The sequence below is a fragment of the Perissodus microlepis genome, chromosome 14 (genome assembly GCF_051167445.1).
Source record: "Perissodus microlepis isolate ML-2025 ecotype Zambia chromosome 14, ASM5116744v1, whole genome shotgun sequence".
NCBI classification, from domain to species: domain Eukaryota; kingdom Metazoa; phylum Chordata; class Actinopteri; order Cichliformes; family Cichlidae; genus Perissodus; species Perissodus microlepis.
The window spans coordinates 27,230,984-27,248,722 of NC_140474.1; the positions used below are offsets into that span (position 1 = coordinate 27,230,984).

General features: G+C 39.6%; 1 protein-coding gene across 5 annotated transcripts in view; it reads right to left on the minus strand.

Moving 5' to 3' along the window:
• Positions 1-17,739, minus strand: part of arap1 (ArfGAP with RhoGAP domain, ankyrin repeat and PH domain 1) — a 62,430-nt gene that overhangs the window by 19,206 nt on the left and 25,485 nt on the right. For all 5 annotated transcript variants that reach the window (XM_084951374.1, XM_084951371.1, XM_084951373.1 and 2 more), the window contains 15 exons: positions 17,572-17,712; positions 17,376-17,445; positions 16,023-16,143; positions 15,680-15,864; positions 15,397-15,503; positions 13,995-14,194; positions 12,918-13,003; positions 12,056-12,238; positions 3,774-3,948; positions 2,539-2,673; positions 2,296-2,431; positions 2,014-2,116; positions 1,109-1,301; positions 971-1,016; positions 629-792 (listed from right to left, as the gene is read on the minus strand). In XM_084951374.1, coding sequence (XP_084807500.1) covers positions 629-792; positions 971-1,016; positions 1,109-1,301; positions 2,014-2,116; positions 2,296-2,431; positions 2,539-2,673; positions 3,774-3,948; positions 12,056-12,238; positions 12,918-13,003; positions 13,995-14,194; positions 15,397-15,503; positions 15,680-15,864; positions 16,023-16,143; positions 17,376-17,445; positions 17,572-17,712 — 2,045 coding nt within the window. The remainder of the gene's footprint in view (positions 1-628; positions 793-970; positions 1,017-1,108; positions 1,302-2,013; positions 2,117-2,295; positions 2,432-2,538; positions 2,674-3,773; positions 3,949-12,055; positions 12,239-12,917; positions 13,004-13,994; positions 14,195-15,396; positions 15,504-15,679; positions 15,865-16,022; positions 16,144-17,375; positions 17,446-17,571; positions 17,713-17,739) is intronic.

Here is a 17,739-nt window from a genome sequence, read left to right on the forward strand (position 1 = left end):
TGGACCTCACACACCATACTGAGAGCAAGTTAGGCCCATGTCCACTCGAGGAAATAAGAGTCATGTTATTTCCTCTATTTTATCTTTGTCTACTTTGAACTGTTGTACATGTCAAGCTTTTCAAGCTGTGAACTCATGCAAGAGATGTAGCACAAGCAACTCTGCCACTCTGGTGAAACCAATGTTTAAGCTGTTCAGCTATATAAAAGATGAGGAGGAAGATGGTTCTTCCGTGGATAGATCCAGTGGAATTTAACACAGTAAACCTAAGGTCCAACTATTGTAGCCACATGAGTTCAGAGAAAGATAGAAAAGGTTACAGTTCATGCTGAACCAAGAGCCTGGATTTTTGTTTGTGTGCTGAACTATGATGGTTAACTAAATTTTATGTTATGCAAATGTTATATTATCAATGCTTACCATGATATGAGGTATGACTTGTGTTGTAAGGAGTCGTCTTTGTTTGGTTTGTTATGAGGTAATGTTGCATATATGTGTGAATGTTTTATAGTGCACTGTCAAAATGTGACACAATAAACAAAACTAAAGATGCATGAAGTACATATTTACTTCACAAAAATGGTTTCTTATGTGTGTGTGAGTGTGTGTTTCTTTCTGTGTTTCTTACCACACTGTGTGATGTAGTTAATGCAGCTATCTACGATCACCGGTATGTCCGTCTCTGTGAGCTGCTGCTCGTGCAGCCTGTCTCCTCCACTCCCTGCAGCTGCCTGGATAGCTGCACACCAGCAAGAAAAATCCAGCTTTCTCTTTCCTTCTATGTACAGAGTTCTAAAAAAAGAGAAGAAGAAACAAATAAAGCACAGAAAGAAGAATTAATAGATGAGTATGTGAGGGAAAACTGTTTCATCATTAGGAATATCTATAAAAAATAAATAGGTTAGTCTTTAAAGGGGTTTCAAACTGTAAGAATAATTTGTCAATCAGCGCGCAAATGATCCGTTCTCACCTGCCTTTCCCCACCAGAACCATGACTTCATTGTCTTGCTGAATTGCTGTAAAACACAAATACAGGGTAAGAACTGTTGTGCTCTAATCGCTGAGCACTCGCACAGTGATTAAATCCATGTTTGCGTGTCTTACTCACATAGTTCGTTCAGTTTGCGGAGGTGGATCTCCTCCACCTGACTGCCCTCCAGGTAAACGTGAAGTACAGACCCCTCCAGAGCAAACCACCCAACTTTGGACCTTTGTAGGTTCAAGCCATCTTTGCACATCAGCTTCCCAATCCTCTCAGAATTCAATCTCAGCAAAGGTTCTGCAGAGACTGGAATAAAGGCCTACAAGCAAAGGACATACAGCATTTGTACTGAAGCTTCTTTAGGCTGCTCCCTTTTCAACAACGGGAAAGAGCTCCACATATTTTGATCTTTTTACACCTAAGGATCTTCCTGACGCAATCCCCAAGGGATCTGTGCCTCCTCCTGGTCTCAAACCAGGGTTTGCACCAAATCATCCTTGCCCTTCTTTTTTTATTATGAGTTACATTTTATTTTATTTCATTTTATTTCATTTAAATTCAAGCTTTTAAAAACGAATACTATTTGTCACTGCTTGAAGAACACAGTGTGGGCGGCAACAAATTCAGCCTCGATTCAGGTTACATTCTGTCCAGTTACTATCTCGGCCTTCTACCCAAGAGCTGTGGAAAGAGACAATCCTCCACGAAACTGGTTGTGTCACAGGTTGTTCATGACCTTGTGCATAACTCTGACACATCTGACTGGTCTCACAATAACTAATGAAACTTGAGTGCACACACTTCGCCCTTTCAGCCGTTGAGATAAAATGACTGTTGTTTCATTTCACACGATCACGTCAGTCGTAAAGAAAGTTGTGCTTTGATAAAATAAACAACAGCGAGCACTGTCCTGATCACTGACACCAAGCTTAATCTGCTAACACCACTTATAAGAGCTTTCTTATTTGACTAGAAATAAAGAAAAATCACAAATCTCTCCGTTAAGCTGAATATATGTATTTGATTGTTACCTTGGCGATAGACTTGACCCACTGGGATTTGACTTCTGAGTCATCAGTGCCAAACAGGTAGAGACGCTCAGACTCTGTATAAATTTCAAATGTATGGTTATACCTGGGGGTTGAAGAAAAAAAAAAAAAAAAAAAAAAAGGAGGTTAGAAGAGCAGACACTGGGAAATTTAAGAAAGAGAAGGGGGAGACATACGATTCATCTCGCTTAACATTACAAGGTGTCATTGCATTTTTGCTGTAAATGTGCATTTACGACAGACAGTGTGTGGGTGTTTGCGTACCCATGTTTGTCATCGTTGTCGGCAGCCAAACACACAATCTCTGAAGCCTTGAGAGCTCCATTTGGGTTTGAGTTCTTGTCACTTTCGTAGTAGCTGAAAACGCCATCATTTAGCGTGCACCAGCGACGACTGAACTCTATATTGATAGACAAATAAATATTTGCCAAGCATAATAGTGACAATCACTTTAACTATTCTTTCTTCTTGTGGTAAGTGTTGCTGTTGTAGAGTGTTTGTGCTTACCCTCTTTGGCCTTGCGCTCTGTGACTGGCCGAGCCATGGATGCAGTTTTGAATAGGAAGCCATTGTGAGACACGGAAGGAGGTAGTGGGTAAGGTTCTGGGTCCATAGCATCCACCTCCTCTAACCGTGGTAGCTCTACAGAAAAACATTGTAAAGAATTTGTATGAAAGTAAAGAAGTGTTTACGACACACTCTTACGGTCTCTTAAACTTTTAAACCCTGTTGAAATGGCCCCTCCCTCGTTTCTCAAGACTCTGCTTTGAGTTCTTACCTCATAGTTGAACTAAATTTTGCTATGACTGTAGTCAGCCACTCTTAAAATGTCAGTGCCTTGATCCATCTGACGTCACCAAATATCAACCAATTTCTAAATTACCTCATTGCTAATACCAAGATTATTATAGAGCCAAGATTATATATTAACTAAAAACTAACCTAAACCACATCTTAGTTCACTATAAAATAAAAAGTAGACTTTAGAAAAAAATGTCAACTAACAAATGATACAAAGTATTACAACTTGCCTGATGAGGGTTTGATGGGAGTGTTTATTGAGACTTTTGATGTTTACAAGACTGTGAGTCAATGACTTTTTAAAAGTTCTGTTAACTAGAATCAGGGGGCTCTTAAACAAAAGCTAAACACGCTTTACACCAACAACATGCCTCTAAACTAGCCTGCCTGCAATCCAGACCTGTGACCCACTAAAAACATGTCACACATTTAGAAAATGAAAGACACAACAGTGGGCAACAAGGAGCACCTCCTATGTGAAGCAAGACTGGAGAAACACTGTTCAACTGATTACAGGTTCAGTAAATCGCTGCATTCTGCTCTCACTTAGAGCTTAATAAGCATTCAAACTTCTTGGATTGCAGAATTGATATTAAGAGTCCACTCATTATTTGAAAGCATGGTTCAAGATCCTGTTGATTACTGAAGCAAAAACAATTTTAATGTCAGGGAAACACAATTTTTTAATGACCTAACTGAGAAGATCCAAATTACAAAGCCAACTGCTTTGTATAAGATCCTTTTTAACGTATCCCTCCAGTCTGTTCTCGTTTCCAGAATCTGCCTGCCTATAAAGCACGCTGTGTTTTGACAAGTGCTTTGTGAAAAAACATGTTATTTTTTTTAAATCAATACTTTAACAAACTCTTTCATGAAAGCTCTACTCAGTCCATTAAAAACAAATGTGTGCTTGGGACCCTGAGCTTGCACGCATACTGTACCTGTGTTCAGATTATGGTTCAATAACTCGGCCTGTAGGGGTTGCGAGTGTGCGGTGGCCAAGGAGAGGGGGGAGGGTTGACTTTCCAGCCCAGTTGAACAATTCACATCTGCACCGCAGAAAATCAGGCTCAGCGTCTCCAGTACATCGCTGCACTGCACATTTATACAAAGAGCCTGGAGAAAAGGGGAGAGCAACAGACAAGGAGACACACGAGTAAACGCTCGTGTACAAAAATAACAGGCGGAAACAACTGTGTACCGTTTCTTGGCAACGATTTCTAGCTTTATAGTGCAAATATTGAACTGAAATTCATTTTACCTCCAAATGCAGACATATCATTTATTTGTTATAGACATAAAAAGAACTGCATTGCTCAGAAAGTAGGAGACCAAAAAGGTTGGATCAACATTAACTATGACTTAACACAGTTAAACATGGACAACAATTAAAGCAAAGCAGGGAAGGAAATGAGGGTGTGAGATGAAATTAAGACAAGGAATGAAGGAAATATGGAGAACAGGATGAGAGCATCGACTTGAGAAGCATTTAAGGTAATAAAGAAAAAGGAGTTGCTTTTGTTTTTTTTAAGAAAGAAATCTACAATACAAGACTAATGAAAAAACTAACAAAGGGTTTTAAGACTGTGATCCTGCTGCAGCTGAAAAGGTTCGAATCATGTTGTTTGAAGTTCTTTCAGTTTTCAGAATGAAGTGAACTTCTGCACGCCAAACAAACTGCGTGTTTGTCTGTCAGCGTATGTGGGCTTTAAAACCTGCACGGCCTTTTGCCCAAGAACCCTCATGCTTTACTGTCAACACTGCTCCACTCCTCCTTCCAAATAGATTTAAAAAACATTAAAGTATAATCTGTGTTTTTATTGAATAACAAACATTGCAGTGTCAACAGCAATCTCCACTTATTTTATTTTGGGATTTACCGCAACTGTAGATTACTCTGGTTAAACTATATACAAACTATTCTCAGGTGTCCTCGAGCCATTTTGGAATGATTAGATTATAAGTCCTAGCTTATGTATTTATCACTTTGTACTCTTTGTGCATGACTGCACAATTGTTTGCAGTCGTTTCCTCGTCACTGATATAACTTGAAGGAATCTTCAGTAATTTTATTACATCCTTGGATGTAATGGAAGCTGTGCAGCAAAAGGTTAAGCTGGAGACACAAAGGACTAGTGTCAAAAACCTGATCTGAATGGAAATCTAAAAACAAAACAGAAATTATTTATTTATTTTTTTTACAATATATTTTTGTAAGCTGAGCATTCTTGAATCTCATAGGAAGGCTCAGACTTTCGGGAGCCTGTTTAGCTCAGTGGGTGAGAAGGTAACTATATGCCACATGGCTAAAGTGCAGTGGTCTGGGTTTGAGTCTGACCTGTGGCCCTGTGCTGCGTGTCCTCGCTTTCTCTCTTTCTCATCTGGTTTTTCTGTCTGTCTTCGCTGCTCTACTGTCAAATAAAGACTAAATATGCCCAAAAACTAATCTTTAGAAGAAAAAAATGTCTGCTTTGCAATGTAGGCATACGTACCGCTATGGCAACCCTAAAATCTACATGCACCCTGATATTACACGTCTCATTTAACCCCCGACAACACCACCAAGGACAGAACTATCGTGACAGGTCCAGATGTCTTTACCTGCAGTAGGGAACTTTCCTGGCAGTGATCACACAAACATTTTTAACGTGCTTACAAAGAAGCTTTTGTGTCATATTTCTGTTGCCATCATCTCTCCTTATTAATAGCTCATGAGCGATGACTGATGTGCCATTACTGGTAAACCAGCGCAGGAATTTAAAACTCAGGCAGGTGGAATGCAGCACAAGTTAAGAAAGACGTAATCAGCATTGTGCTAACTCGCTGGAACGATGATGAATATAACTGGTGTTCACTCATATAAATAAGTTCCACAACACTGCTTTAGACTATAAACAACAAACTAACCCTGAGTACAAGGAAAGAAGAAGAGAGAATACACACCCATGCATGTCTGTCTTCAGTTAAACGCAATAAGCTCTTTTGGGTCTGACTGAGAAATTCCCCAGTGCACACACACACAGACAGAGCCCCTCCTCTATTTAAGCACTACTGAGCTTACACACACACAAACAAACAAGGCAATTAGCAAAGATTAGAATTGCAAAAGCTACACCCACACAAACCCAAAAAACACAAAGACAAACTGCCAAAGCACCGATGAGTTGAGAGAATTTAAAGCATCAAGAATTATAAATGGGGTTGTTTGCCAGAGTGACAGCACTTCCCATTCCCAAAGCCACAGATCCTGAGACATTACGCAGTCTGGCTTTGTTTCAGTCCAATGAGTCGGAGTGCAGCTGCAGACCGGGTCAAGCACTGAAAGATTTGGCAAACAAAATTCAGGGCGCTCTAAAGAGCTGCTTAAAATATCACTAGTAATTTTTTTTCTCCAGGGTGAGGCCCAAAATCAGTAAAACAGGCTGTATTTTTCCTTAAAAATCCATCCATGATCTGGTTTTCATGCCCAAGTAGATGAAGTTTTTGGTCTTTAAATCTTTAAAAAGATTTAAGGCAACTTGAAAATGTTATAAAACTATACACAACAAATAAAAAGATGGGTGTAACCTGCTCTTTATCACTGATGGCAACCAAATTTTTCCACTTTTGGTCAACAACATCAAAATGACCACACTGTTTAGCTGTACCGGCCTGCAATGAAGATGCCACTGCAGCCCAACAAACACAGTCATCCGAACTCTTGTTTGACCACAAGCACAAAGCAGCTCACAGACAATACTCTGCCATCAACAAATAAGTGTGTTATGCTCTGTGCTGATATATTTGCATGTGTATGTGTGCGGTCCGTACACAACAATGCACAAAGAGAACAGAGGAAAAAAATCAGTGCTCGGCTTCATCCCATGTGGACATACATGTGGACACCTACGCTGTGCAAAGAGCCAGTGTACAGTAATATGACAACAGCCTTTTCTTCTGTCCAGGAAAATTGAACCTATCAGAATGAAGTACAATGAGGAAATGGGCTGTTTGAGTGTTAAGAAACCTCACCCTTCAACATCTGCTGCCGATGAAACAGGCAGTAATGTAATAACGCACACAGAGAGAAGGGAATTCAAGAATTTTGCAGAATTTCCCAAGAGAGACAGAGGCAGAGAGATTTTTATCTGGGCGTGTCAAAAAAAACAAACAAAAAAAAAAAACATAGGCCTCCATCTGGCCTCTGCATTTGTATGGGGCTGAACTGGAGGAAAAGGAAGATGAGGGAGGGAAAGGAAGAAAGAAAAATATTGTGAAAAGAAGATGAAAGCATTTCAGTCAGCCACATTAATCAGAGACAGATTGTTTTTGGCTAGAAACTCAACCTATGTACAGACAGCGATACTAACACATGCAGGCTTTGCTGTGTAGACTTTAGCACAAAATACCCCAAACTACACCCACACTTACAGATGTGTATGTACGTGCATATATTAAATCCAGATGAGAAAGAGCTATTCGCATATGTTCCATCATTACCTCACCGTGTGTAGCTTAAAGAGAGAGGGAGATGGTCAGGGAGGTGAAAATCCAGACAGAAAAAGGAGGGCAGAGGAAAAAAAATGATTTGAAGGAAAAATCATTTTCCTTCAGAGTTCCAGACAAAAAAAAGGAGGGAGGGGGAAAAAAGCACTGCAAAATAAACAAGAAAGGAGATCACATGTTGAGCCAATCTCCCTGTAGAAATCGAAAGGATTTATAACCCGAAATCCTAAAGTGTGAATGAGGACATGATGGGAATGGTTGGAAAACAGAAGAATTAAATAGGAAGAATGAGCAAAAGCAGAAAATAAACAAAAGGAGAAGGTAAGCGATGAAGAGTTCTTCTTATTAGGAATCCAATTACAAAACTTTAAAAGCATAAAAAACAAGGCCGTAAAGAGATTTTTAATCCTGTACCTTAGTTGTTAGTTTGCTATGATAAAATACCAACAACATGCTGATAGCCAACAGCACACAGTCAAGGAGACCTGGGAAAGGAGAGTGGCCGTCAACTTTTCAATAACCGATTGCTTTATTTTCTCAAATGTCACTAAAATAGCCACAAAGTTATGAAAAAAAGTTAAACTATGACAACTATCCCCAACTCAAACTCGGCACAAACACAGAGGGACTATCAAACTGTCTGCATTAAACAACTCTACGTCACACTGTGCACTTCATTATGAAACGTCATCTATGCTGTGTCACTTCTTCCCTTTCAAGGAAACCACGAGCCAACAAAGCCTTTAATGTCAACCTAAAGGCCATAAAAAGCTTCAAACTGTTTAACAGGAAGATGGCAACGCCACAGAGGAAGAACAACTCATGGATGACTGTTACTTTATTCTTAACATGCAGGTGACTAACATTCAATAGATGTCTCCTAAAAACAGATGCAGTTGTGCCTACAACTGCATCTGTTTTGTTTCTGTAAGAAGGAAATGCAGAGTATGGTTTTTCCAGGGAATAAGAAACCCAGTGTAAAACTGTGGTCACAGCTAGAGTTCACTACTTGATGCAACTGAGAAAAATTAGGAAGCCACAGTAACAACAGAGGAGGAACCAAAAGAGACAAAACAGGAGACGACGATCATGATTTACAGATGGAAACATACAAGCACACAAAAAGAAAGCAGTACAGACCAAATACAGAAAAGGCACACAACCATGCCCACGCAGGCAAATTCATGTGCATTTCAATGTGTTGCAGCTCACTCCAGAGAAAAAAAACAAAAAACAGACACACAATAGCTCTAATGTCTCACTAACACAGAGCTGCAGTGCTGCAGTCCCCATAGTGTCAACACAAAAATGTTTCCCACAGACACATTCAAGCACATGACTGCACACACATACTGTCAGAGATCTAAAATCCACTTCCACACATCGCTTTAAACGAACCACCACTGAAATACAAGGTTGTGCTCTTTTTCTTAACAGAGCTAGCCTAAAAGGACTCAGAGAGCTGCAAAAACAAGGCATATTTTCACTACCCTGTCCTACAGCTCCCCTCTTATACATAGCCCAACCTGGAAGTTCTCAGTTCCCGTCAGTCAGTCCGCTATTTGAATGTCAGTTGACAAAGACAGCCCGGAAAAGTTGCAAATGTAAAAGTCTGAAGCTCAAATCAAAAAGAAAATTATAAAAAATATAAACGACTTGCAAATAAGAAAAAAGAGCAAGGAGTGAAGTGATCAAATTTCTTCAGCGGTCAGAGCCAAACAATGTGTAGGACAGGAGGAGGAGAAGGAGGAGGAGGAAAACAGAGGGAGGGGTGGAGTTACAGCACATTCCAGTTAAATCAGTAAGTAATGATGTCACATTAAGGAAAAAAGGAAAAACAAAGAAGCGAGCAAGAGAAGTGGGGTTAAAAAGCCAGGAGTAGATAAATGACCCTGAATTAGCTAAGGGTGCTGCTGCACTCACAGAGTGTGCAAGCATGTTTTTGTCTTCCTCTCACACTCTTGCACACTTACATCGCCTTTTTTGTCACCCACTTTTTTGTCACCAGCTGACACATGTGCAGAGTGTACAATTTCTGAAAGGCACACCCAAGTAGAAGCAGAAGCAATGCTCATCTGTATTTTTCTCATGAACAGGAAAAAAACAAACAAACAAGTAGAGCAGCCATTTAAGTAATCACCTCTGAAATGGGGGTGGAGTGGTATGTGTGTGGGTTTGTGGGGGGGGGATGAAAGCTGTAGGAAAGTCCAACAGATCACGTCCTCTATAGGTCCCAAAGACCCAAGAGAGAGATAAGAAAAGAGCAGAAAATGGAGCCATCAGGGAGGAGGACAAGCAGCTGCTTCTAAAACTACAAACTAAACAACTTCCTTTATCTCATTCTGCACATCCCAAACACAGTGACTCACACTCACTCACACACACCAATGTAAAAGCTTAACGGCTTGAGGGGGAAAAACACATAGCTCACAGTCAGGTGCTAAATGTGACTCATTTACACACCAAGTTTATCTGTGACCTGTACACATTGTTAGCGGTAACTGGGTTAAGCTCCTAAGAAGTGACCGAGCTGGGTCTGAAACACTCAGTCATTAATCACACATGATGGAGCCCAGTATAAAAGCTATGGCCATTCCATGGCCACTCACATTTCCTGATTCTAAACAATACTAACCAAATAATGTGTCATCTTCAAGCAAAGCTTCGCCCACCACAAGTACACAAAGACACCGCGGTTGTCACATTTAAAAGAGTCGTTGCTAAGAGTCGGTTCTGGGACCTTGCAGAGTTGCAAGTTTGAAAAAAATGACTCAGAAGCACAGATTTCACAGGGTTTAGTCCTGAACCTGCATTAATCAGTCTTTAATTCTTCAACTCTAAAATTGAGGTTTGCAAAATTACTTCAAGTGGTAGAGCGTGTTTCACAAGTTTAATCAGTTTTTTTAGTCTATAAACCCGACTTGCACTCCATTGCAGCTGGAGTGCGATCAAACAAAGTCCCACAAATGCCTTAAAAACAAGAAAAGTGTCAAATGTTGTAAGACTGGATCAACCAGCTGCAGAAGCATACTGGCTGCTTTACTGTAAGTATCTAAGTGTTAAATAACACTTTCGCCACAGTCACAGGATCTTAACCATGTATTTACACAAAGGAACGTGCTTATTTTTATGCTCTTTCTATTGGCTTCAAAGGAAATTCTGCATCTTATTTTAAGTTACTGCTCAAAACAAGAACTCTGAACAGAATCATCAACTTCGAGGTGCAAACCAAGGATGTCAAACTCATTATACACAGTGGGACAAAGGCAGCCCACTTTAATCTTAAGGGGTAAAGATCAAAGTAAAACTATATGATAAATCTGTATTGCCCAGACTATCCAGTACTTATAAAATATGAAGTTTGCATTAATGAAAATGTCCTTATAGTGAAAATACAGAAACTTCCCTGTCGTTTAATTATGTTAGTTAATTACTTTGATTCCGTATGAAGGAATCAATCAGCAGGATAAGTTGAAAAACTTGTTTTACAACTACAGTTAAAAACTCAATATCGATGCATACCTTCATACTTTTAGTGGGTGGATTTGAGTATTTACTTGGCCAACTCTGTCCCCCAGGCCTTATATTTGACAAACCTAGGAGGCATTTTTGCATGCTTTTGCATATGCCAAAACTGTTAATATATTTTTTTCCACTCACCAATCAACCCCAGTGTAATATAACAAGAAATGCAATTTTTCTTCACAGTACCAGTCCAAATAAACTGCATGTAGAGAATGCTGAGGCACCAATCTGACGAAGACAACAAAAACATTCCTGCTGCACTGAGGATTCCCACTAGCCCCCCATATTTCTTAAACAGACATTAGGAACAAATGGGATCATTTTGTAATGCTGGCTGCCTGCCAAGCTAAGCAATCAGGGAACCAAGGGCTTGGAAGGAGGGGTGACCAAAAAGAAGATCCTGTGTGGAGATAGCTGCCTTTCTGGAAGTTTCTCCTGTCAGTGCAGTAGTTTTTCCTCAATGAAAGGCATACAAAAACCTGCATGGGATTCAGGAAAAAAAAACCCAACCTCAAGGATCCTGATACTGTGAGAAACGAGATTCTCTAGCATGATAACAGCAGTCAGGTCTGAAGGAAACAAGACACTATTCAATACTATCCCAGCCAGGAAGTGTGGTGGTGGCAGCATCATGCTGTGGGGGGATTTTTTTTAAGCAGGGACAGGATGACTCATCTGGGCTTATGGACACCGAATGATGCTAAGTACACAGATGACCTAATGAAGGCAATAATGCACCAGGGCAGCATCTCAGACTAGTATGAAGGTTCATCTACCAACAGGATAATGGGAAAACTGATCCTGAAGCCGTGTAGCCGAGAGCCGGCTGTTTGTGACATTCAAGGCTCCGGTTGCCTAGGTAACCGTCTAGTGACTTTATTATCAGGTCATATGTTAATCAACAGTATTCTTCAGTCTGGTACTTTCAATCACACAGAAACAGGAAAAGTTTATTTAGGGCCCCGCCCACTACTCATAGCAAGCGGTTATTTCCCTCATGGAAAGATTACGGAAAGTCATTCACTTTCTCTGGTTTCCGGTTGGCACGTCGCTTCCAATGTGGACACATTTTAAGGCCCCATCCGCACACTCAGCTATTCGCTTGTCACTTTACACTTTGCAGCTGCTCACTAGCAGAAATTTCTGGCAATGTAGTGCACAGATTCAGAATTAAACACAACGGTATCACAAGCAAACTGTGACTTTGACTTACGTGATTGAGCTCCCTCTGGTTTCCATACAGAGCGTGGTACTTCCTGTATTTGCCCTGGCGATATTTGTTGCTGATGAAGCGTCTTCTCTCTTCGCTGCAGCTCGAAGGCGACAGAGCTTCACTTGGTGGGACATTAGCTGCCCAAAAACTGTTAGCCCGCTCGTTGCCTATCACCAGGAATAACTGCGACAAGGGCAGGGTGAACAGGAAAATAAATAAATAAATAAAAAATGAAGAGAAGTACTTCCACACTAGGATAGGAAGAAACACACACTTATTCTGTCTGTGAAGGTTCTCAGTCATCCAGGTCATCGTAGTCAAAGGGGCTTGCAAAGAAAAGCGTCTGGACTTCTTTAAGTTGCTTGAAGACGTTTCACCTCTCATCCGAGAAGCTTCTTCAGTTCTAAGGTCAAATGGCCAAATTTGACCTTAGAACTGAAGAAGCTTCTCGGATGAGAGGTGAAACGTCTTCAAGTAACTTAAAGAAGTCCAGACGCTTTTCTTTGCAAGCTCCTTTGACACACTTATTCTATTTTTCTCTAATATTCTTCTGTAGCGCTTACTAGATCAGATTACTGACACTTCTGACCTGCAGGTTTATAAAACAATATAATGAAACCCACACAAAACCACCGGTAACTACTGCCTCGGAAACTTCCACAGAGATGAAACTAAAACTAAGCTGTCTCAGCTCCAAAATGATTAATTACAGAAACATTATATTTGAACATACTAGTTAATTAATCTTAAGACTTTAAATATTTAAAGAAACGGGACATAAATCCTTGTCTTTGGAGTCTGTTCTAATTTTTATATCAAAAACGTCTCAACAATTAATTAGAGAGAGAATTTCTATTTGTACCTGAATAAGCTCTTCTGTCCAAACTTTCTTATCCATCTTCAGACTTCGAACTTTTGAAATGCTAGGGCCTAGTCCTCTGTGCTCCCCTGGAATAACACACATACACATATTAAAGCCACGTTCAATCTTGACCATATTATAAGCTCTGTACAGACAACCAAATAACTCTTTACAAACAGACAAAAAACAAACAAAACAAACAAGTGCAGTGAAATGATTGATTTTTTTTTTTATATTTCAAGGCAAAAATCACTGCTGACCAAAGAGAACACGCAGGCTACAACTAGTCATTAGGTTTAGGAGGTAATTACTTTCTCACAGGGCCAGGTAGCGTCACCTAAAAACAGCATTGTGTTTTAGCAAAGGGTCAAATACATTTTCACAGCACTGTACAATTACTGCCCTGTGGTTTTACGCCTCTGCCAAACAGCACAACCAACCAACCACACACTGATATCAATGTGTGTCCAGGCTTATTTCACCTTAGTAGAAAAAGACTTTATTTACTAGAAAAATCTATTAAGTGTCTGCATACTAAAATAGAGGTGCAACAAAAACGGAGGTGACCGCAGAGAAGCTACAAGTCCTAAAGTATGGCTGCCTCACACACGATTATCGGAAGCACACATAATTCGGCCAAGAGTTTAAAGGTGGGTAGTAGAAGTGGGTGACATAGCCTGACATTTATATCATGATTCTTTAAATTATAATATTAATATTTCCTGTGATAAAAAAAAAATCATGCCCTTTAATAATGGCCCAAAAAAGTATTTTTTAGGAAATGGTATCAGTGAAAAACAGAAGTGAGCTCTGACCACTAACATCTCAATAGTCCCTGAGAACAACTGAACATTTGTCCTAAACTGGAGTGTTTTCCTAAAGAACTTCCTGAAATATCACATCTATGACAACTGATGGCCACAACAAAACAAAGTCACAATGCCTCTTGTGCTGGAAGCCACATGTTAATTCTGATACTCAGCAACCAGCAACAAAAAGTCAAAATGCTGCTAAACACAAAGTATTCACACTGACAGCCCAAAGCACCGCACAAAAACAAAATCAGAACACACAAACCTGCGCATTGTTTGCACACCACCACACACAAATTGATGGCGGCCCACTCCGGCTTCGGTGCTTCACAGTCGGCGCACAGACTGTTGCTAGACTCCGCCCAGATCCGCTCAGCCACCTCGCTGTTAGACAATGCCTCACCTATCGCGTCTCGCATAGCATTCACCCACTGCTCTCTCATCTGCTCTGACTCTGCGATGAAGCTGCGGAGAGAGGCAAGCATATGGACGAGTGTTAACGCTGACATGAAGGTGAGAAATGACGCTTAGATCGCTGTTGTTACGCTAAATATACTCAAGACCTGGAAACCACATAAACTCACAGAGGCAGACAAGCTTCCTCTTTTCACCCTGTCTGCTGCACGCTCGGTTTATCTTCCCTTAAATTAGTAATACATATAAATATACTTTACAGAAATAAATTGAGTAATTATTTCCTGCCCTGAAATATTTCTGGATGTTACATGGGAACAAAAGCACAAAACCACAGATACAGTACTTTAAATACAGTAAAAACACTAAATACAGTACTTTAAAATACAAATCATAATATTAGCTTAACAATTTAAATAAAAAGTTGAATCATGAATTTCAGAATAAATCAGTATCAGCTGTATTAGTATACAACTAAATAAATCTGAGTTAAATCAACAAAAATACTGATGACTGCCATTTTTTTGGGTTTTGGAAATGTAATGGAAAATCTGAGCACTGGCAAAGAATTACATTTTTGTCCAGATCTGAATCATTGTCTTTTCTTATTACTAATTTCTTTCATTTACATTGCTGATGTAGACATAATGAAAGAAAGAAAAAACTCCTTTTATTTTAAAACATTTCTAAATCTTCAACCTTTCTTATTATTACCAGGTCTGAATGAAAATGAGACTCTTTCACATATGTTTACAGTCAAGAGACTCAGAGCCAGTACACTAGTCCACAGAAACACACATTTCCCCATCCTGTCATGCTGAGACCCTGCACTACAGGCGCAGGCTGTGAACTGTCAGCCAAAAGACCACACACCACACAACACATGCGCTCATGCACAAACATATCCCCTGCACTTCTTCGCACAAAAACACGCACACACACAGTCACACAAAAGACTTTTCACATTCTTGAAAGACGACCAGCTGAGGATTGAGGGACTGTGGGAGAGTTCTCACTAAAACAATATGACCTTGTAACCCAGCAACTCAACTGAAGAGCAACTCAGATGCTGATAATGAGGAATGATCATCGTCTCTAAACTGTCTAATTAGTATATCTCACAGTTGATCTCACATAAACAGTTTTGAGTAAATATAAACCCAACTGCTTAATTACTGCAATAAGAGGTGTGATAGTCACACAAACATGGGAAAGGTGTGAGAGCAGATTTCATTTCTGTGTGCATACAATACCTAAATATGCGATAAGGTGTGGTGAGATCAAAGCTTCGACGATCTGAGACCTTAATGTTTCCTACATTCATCTCAATAGACGTGATACCCAATCCAATACGATAGTCCTGTAAGAAATGGAAGATAAAATGTAAATCACACTGTTCCAACAAATCAAAAAAACAAAAACAAACAAACAAAAAAAAAATTTTCTTATAATTCTAACAATCATTAAAGTAAAGAAAACAAAATGCAATTATCTTAAGTACAAATCTGTACACACAGCTGCACCCAGAGTTCTTACATCAATATTTTTGTAGAGGAAAACTTTATCTGAGGCAACAACTGTGTAAAGTTTGGAGCGTAACCCTTTTAGCTCCAAGTAGCCCTGATAGTCTGGGGCTAAAGGTGAGCCGGGGTTCGTGACAGTGTGCCTTTGGCGCCCACTGGTGCAATCCTGCAGTACAGTCACCCATTCATTTCGTTCAGCTGCAATGAGAGCGCATACGCATGTCAGATCAGACATGTACGTAGTAAAATCGGCACCCACAAATATATATGAACTGAGTTAACTGCATATTTTGAGACATGTGAAATAACTGTCTGTACAAGTGTAAGCACATATATAGCTGGGTGAACAGACATACCTTCACTTTCAGCCCTAAAGATGAAGGTTCGATTGTTTGTAACAACTTCAAACTTCAGCTCCCCCACAGTGGTCACATTAGTGATGAAAGCTGTTGAGATGATCCCCTTAGAATACACGTCCTACAACACAAGATAGCACAACACACACTCAGCATCTCAGATTAGTGCTGCAGCTATCGATTACTTTAATGATCAGTTATTTCATCAATTAACCATCAATTAATCAAGCAATCAGTGAATTAAAAGAAATTTAAAATTAACCACTCATTGGTTTCCAATTTAATTGCAGTGTTTTAGGTCATTTAAATGCATATAACTATGAAAAAACACCTTCATTGTATTTACGTACCATTAAAAGTCATATTTATTAAAACATTTTCATAAATGCAAAAAACCCCCACAAACAACTAAAAACAAGTACATTGGTGTCAAATGACATAAGATATACATGCACACTAAACTAAGGTATAAAAAAGATGCCTTTGCTCAGCATTTGTGGAGGTTTCTCTGACATTAAGAGGAGTGTATCTAGTTAATGTGTGCGCATGTGTGACCCTTTAAAAGAGTTTATGGTGGCTGTCACACAAAAGCGAGGACATCAACATTCTCAGAACTGAGGCTTGCCCTTTGCTTTGATGTAACGTTTCCTGCTGCAGAAGACAGATGTTCTGATGGTGCACAATAAATAATTAACGTTAATAATAATGTCAAACTTAACAGCACTGACACAATTTTAATTACAGAATAAAATTTAAATCAAATTAAGATTTTATATTAATCCAAATCTGCAAAATAATGTAACTCACTTACACCCCATGCTCCTCTTTAGACTCGCCCCTGCCCATCAGCCTTAATAATGGCTCATCTGCATTTTTTACTTTAACTCCTGTAACTTTACTATCGATTTTCACTGTAAAACAAACAGCAGTGCATGGGAGCATTTCCAAAGTTTGTTTTTCTTCAGGTTTGATGAAGGACTCTCATTACTGCTGTTCTGTTACGAGTCTTTTTTTTTTTTTTTTTTTTTTTTTTTTTTTAAACTGGAAGCTGCTTGGCCTTAATATTGTCATACTTTTTATTTCCACGAGTGCTCCAAGACACGTTTCTACTGCAGGCCTATTTTTAGTGGTAAATGTGGGTGAAAAGGTCACATTTACATAGTAACAGCTGAAGAGTTTTATAATAAAGCTATTCACATTACCCGAAGAATCATTGCAGCCCTAAAAATGATCAATACCTATTTAGTATGTCAACAGTATCTCCTGGACAGAGTCATACACAAAAACAGCGCTTCCGTTCTGTGCTTGTGTCTGAACACATCACTGAGTTTTCGGATGCATTTGTTTTGTTACCTTGTCAGTGTCAAAGTATCTCAGGTAGTCAGCATCTAGCTTTACCCATCGTCTCTGGTAGTAAATAGCCCTGTGGATGAGGACAGACAGAACACCGAATAAAAAAGCAAATATCGCTGCCCTGTGTTTGTTTTTTAATTCAAATATTTCTGTAATATATATTCTCTGATTTTTTTAAGCATCATCATTATTATACCCCTGAGGTGGATTCTTGTCCAGCCAACCCATCTTGATGACAGCAGAAAGCTGAGAAGTGTCTTCTTTCATGGTGGAAGCCAAAACACCAGTGTTTGGTAGGTAAAAACTGCCTTGCTGGCTGTGGAGACTCCCTTCATACCTATACGTGTGCGCACACACAGACACA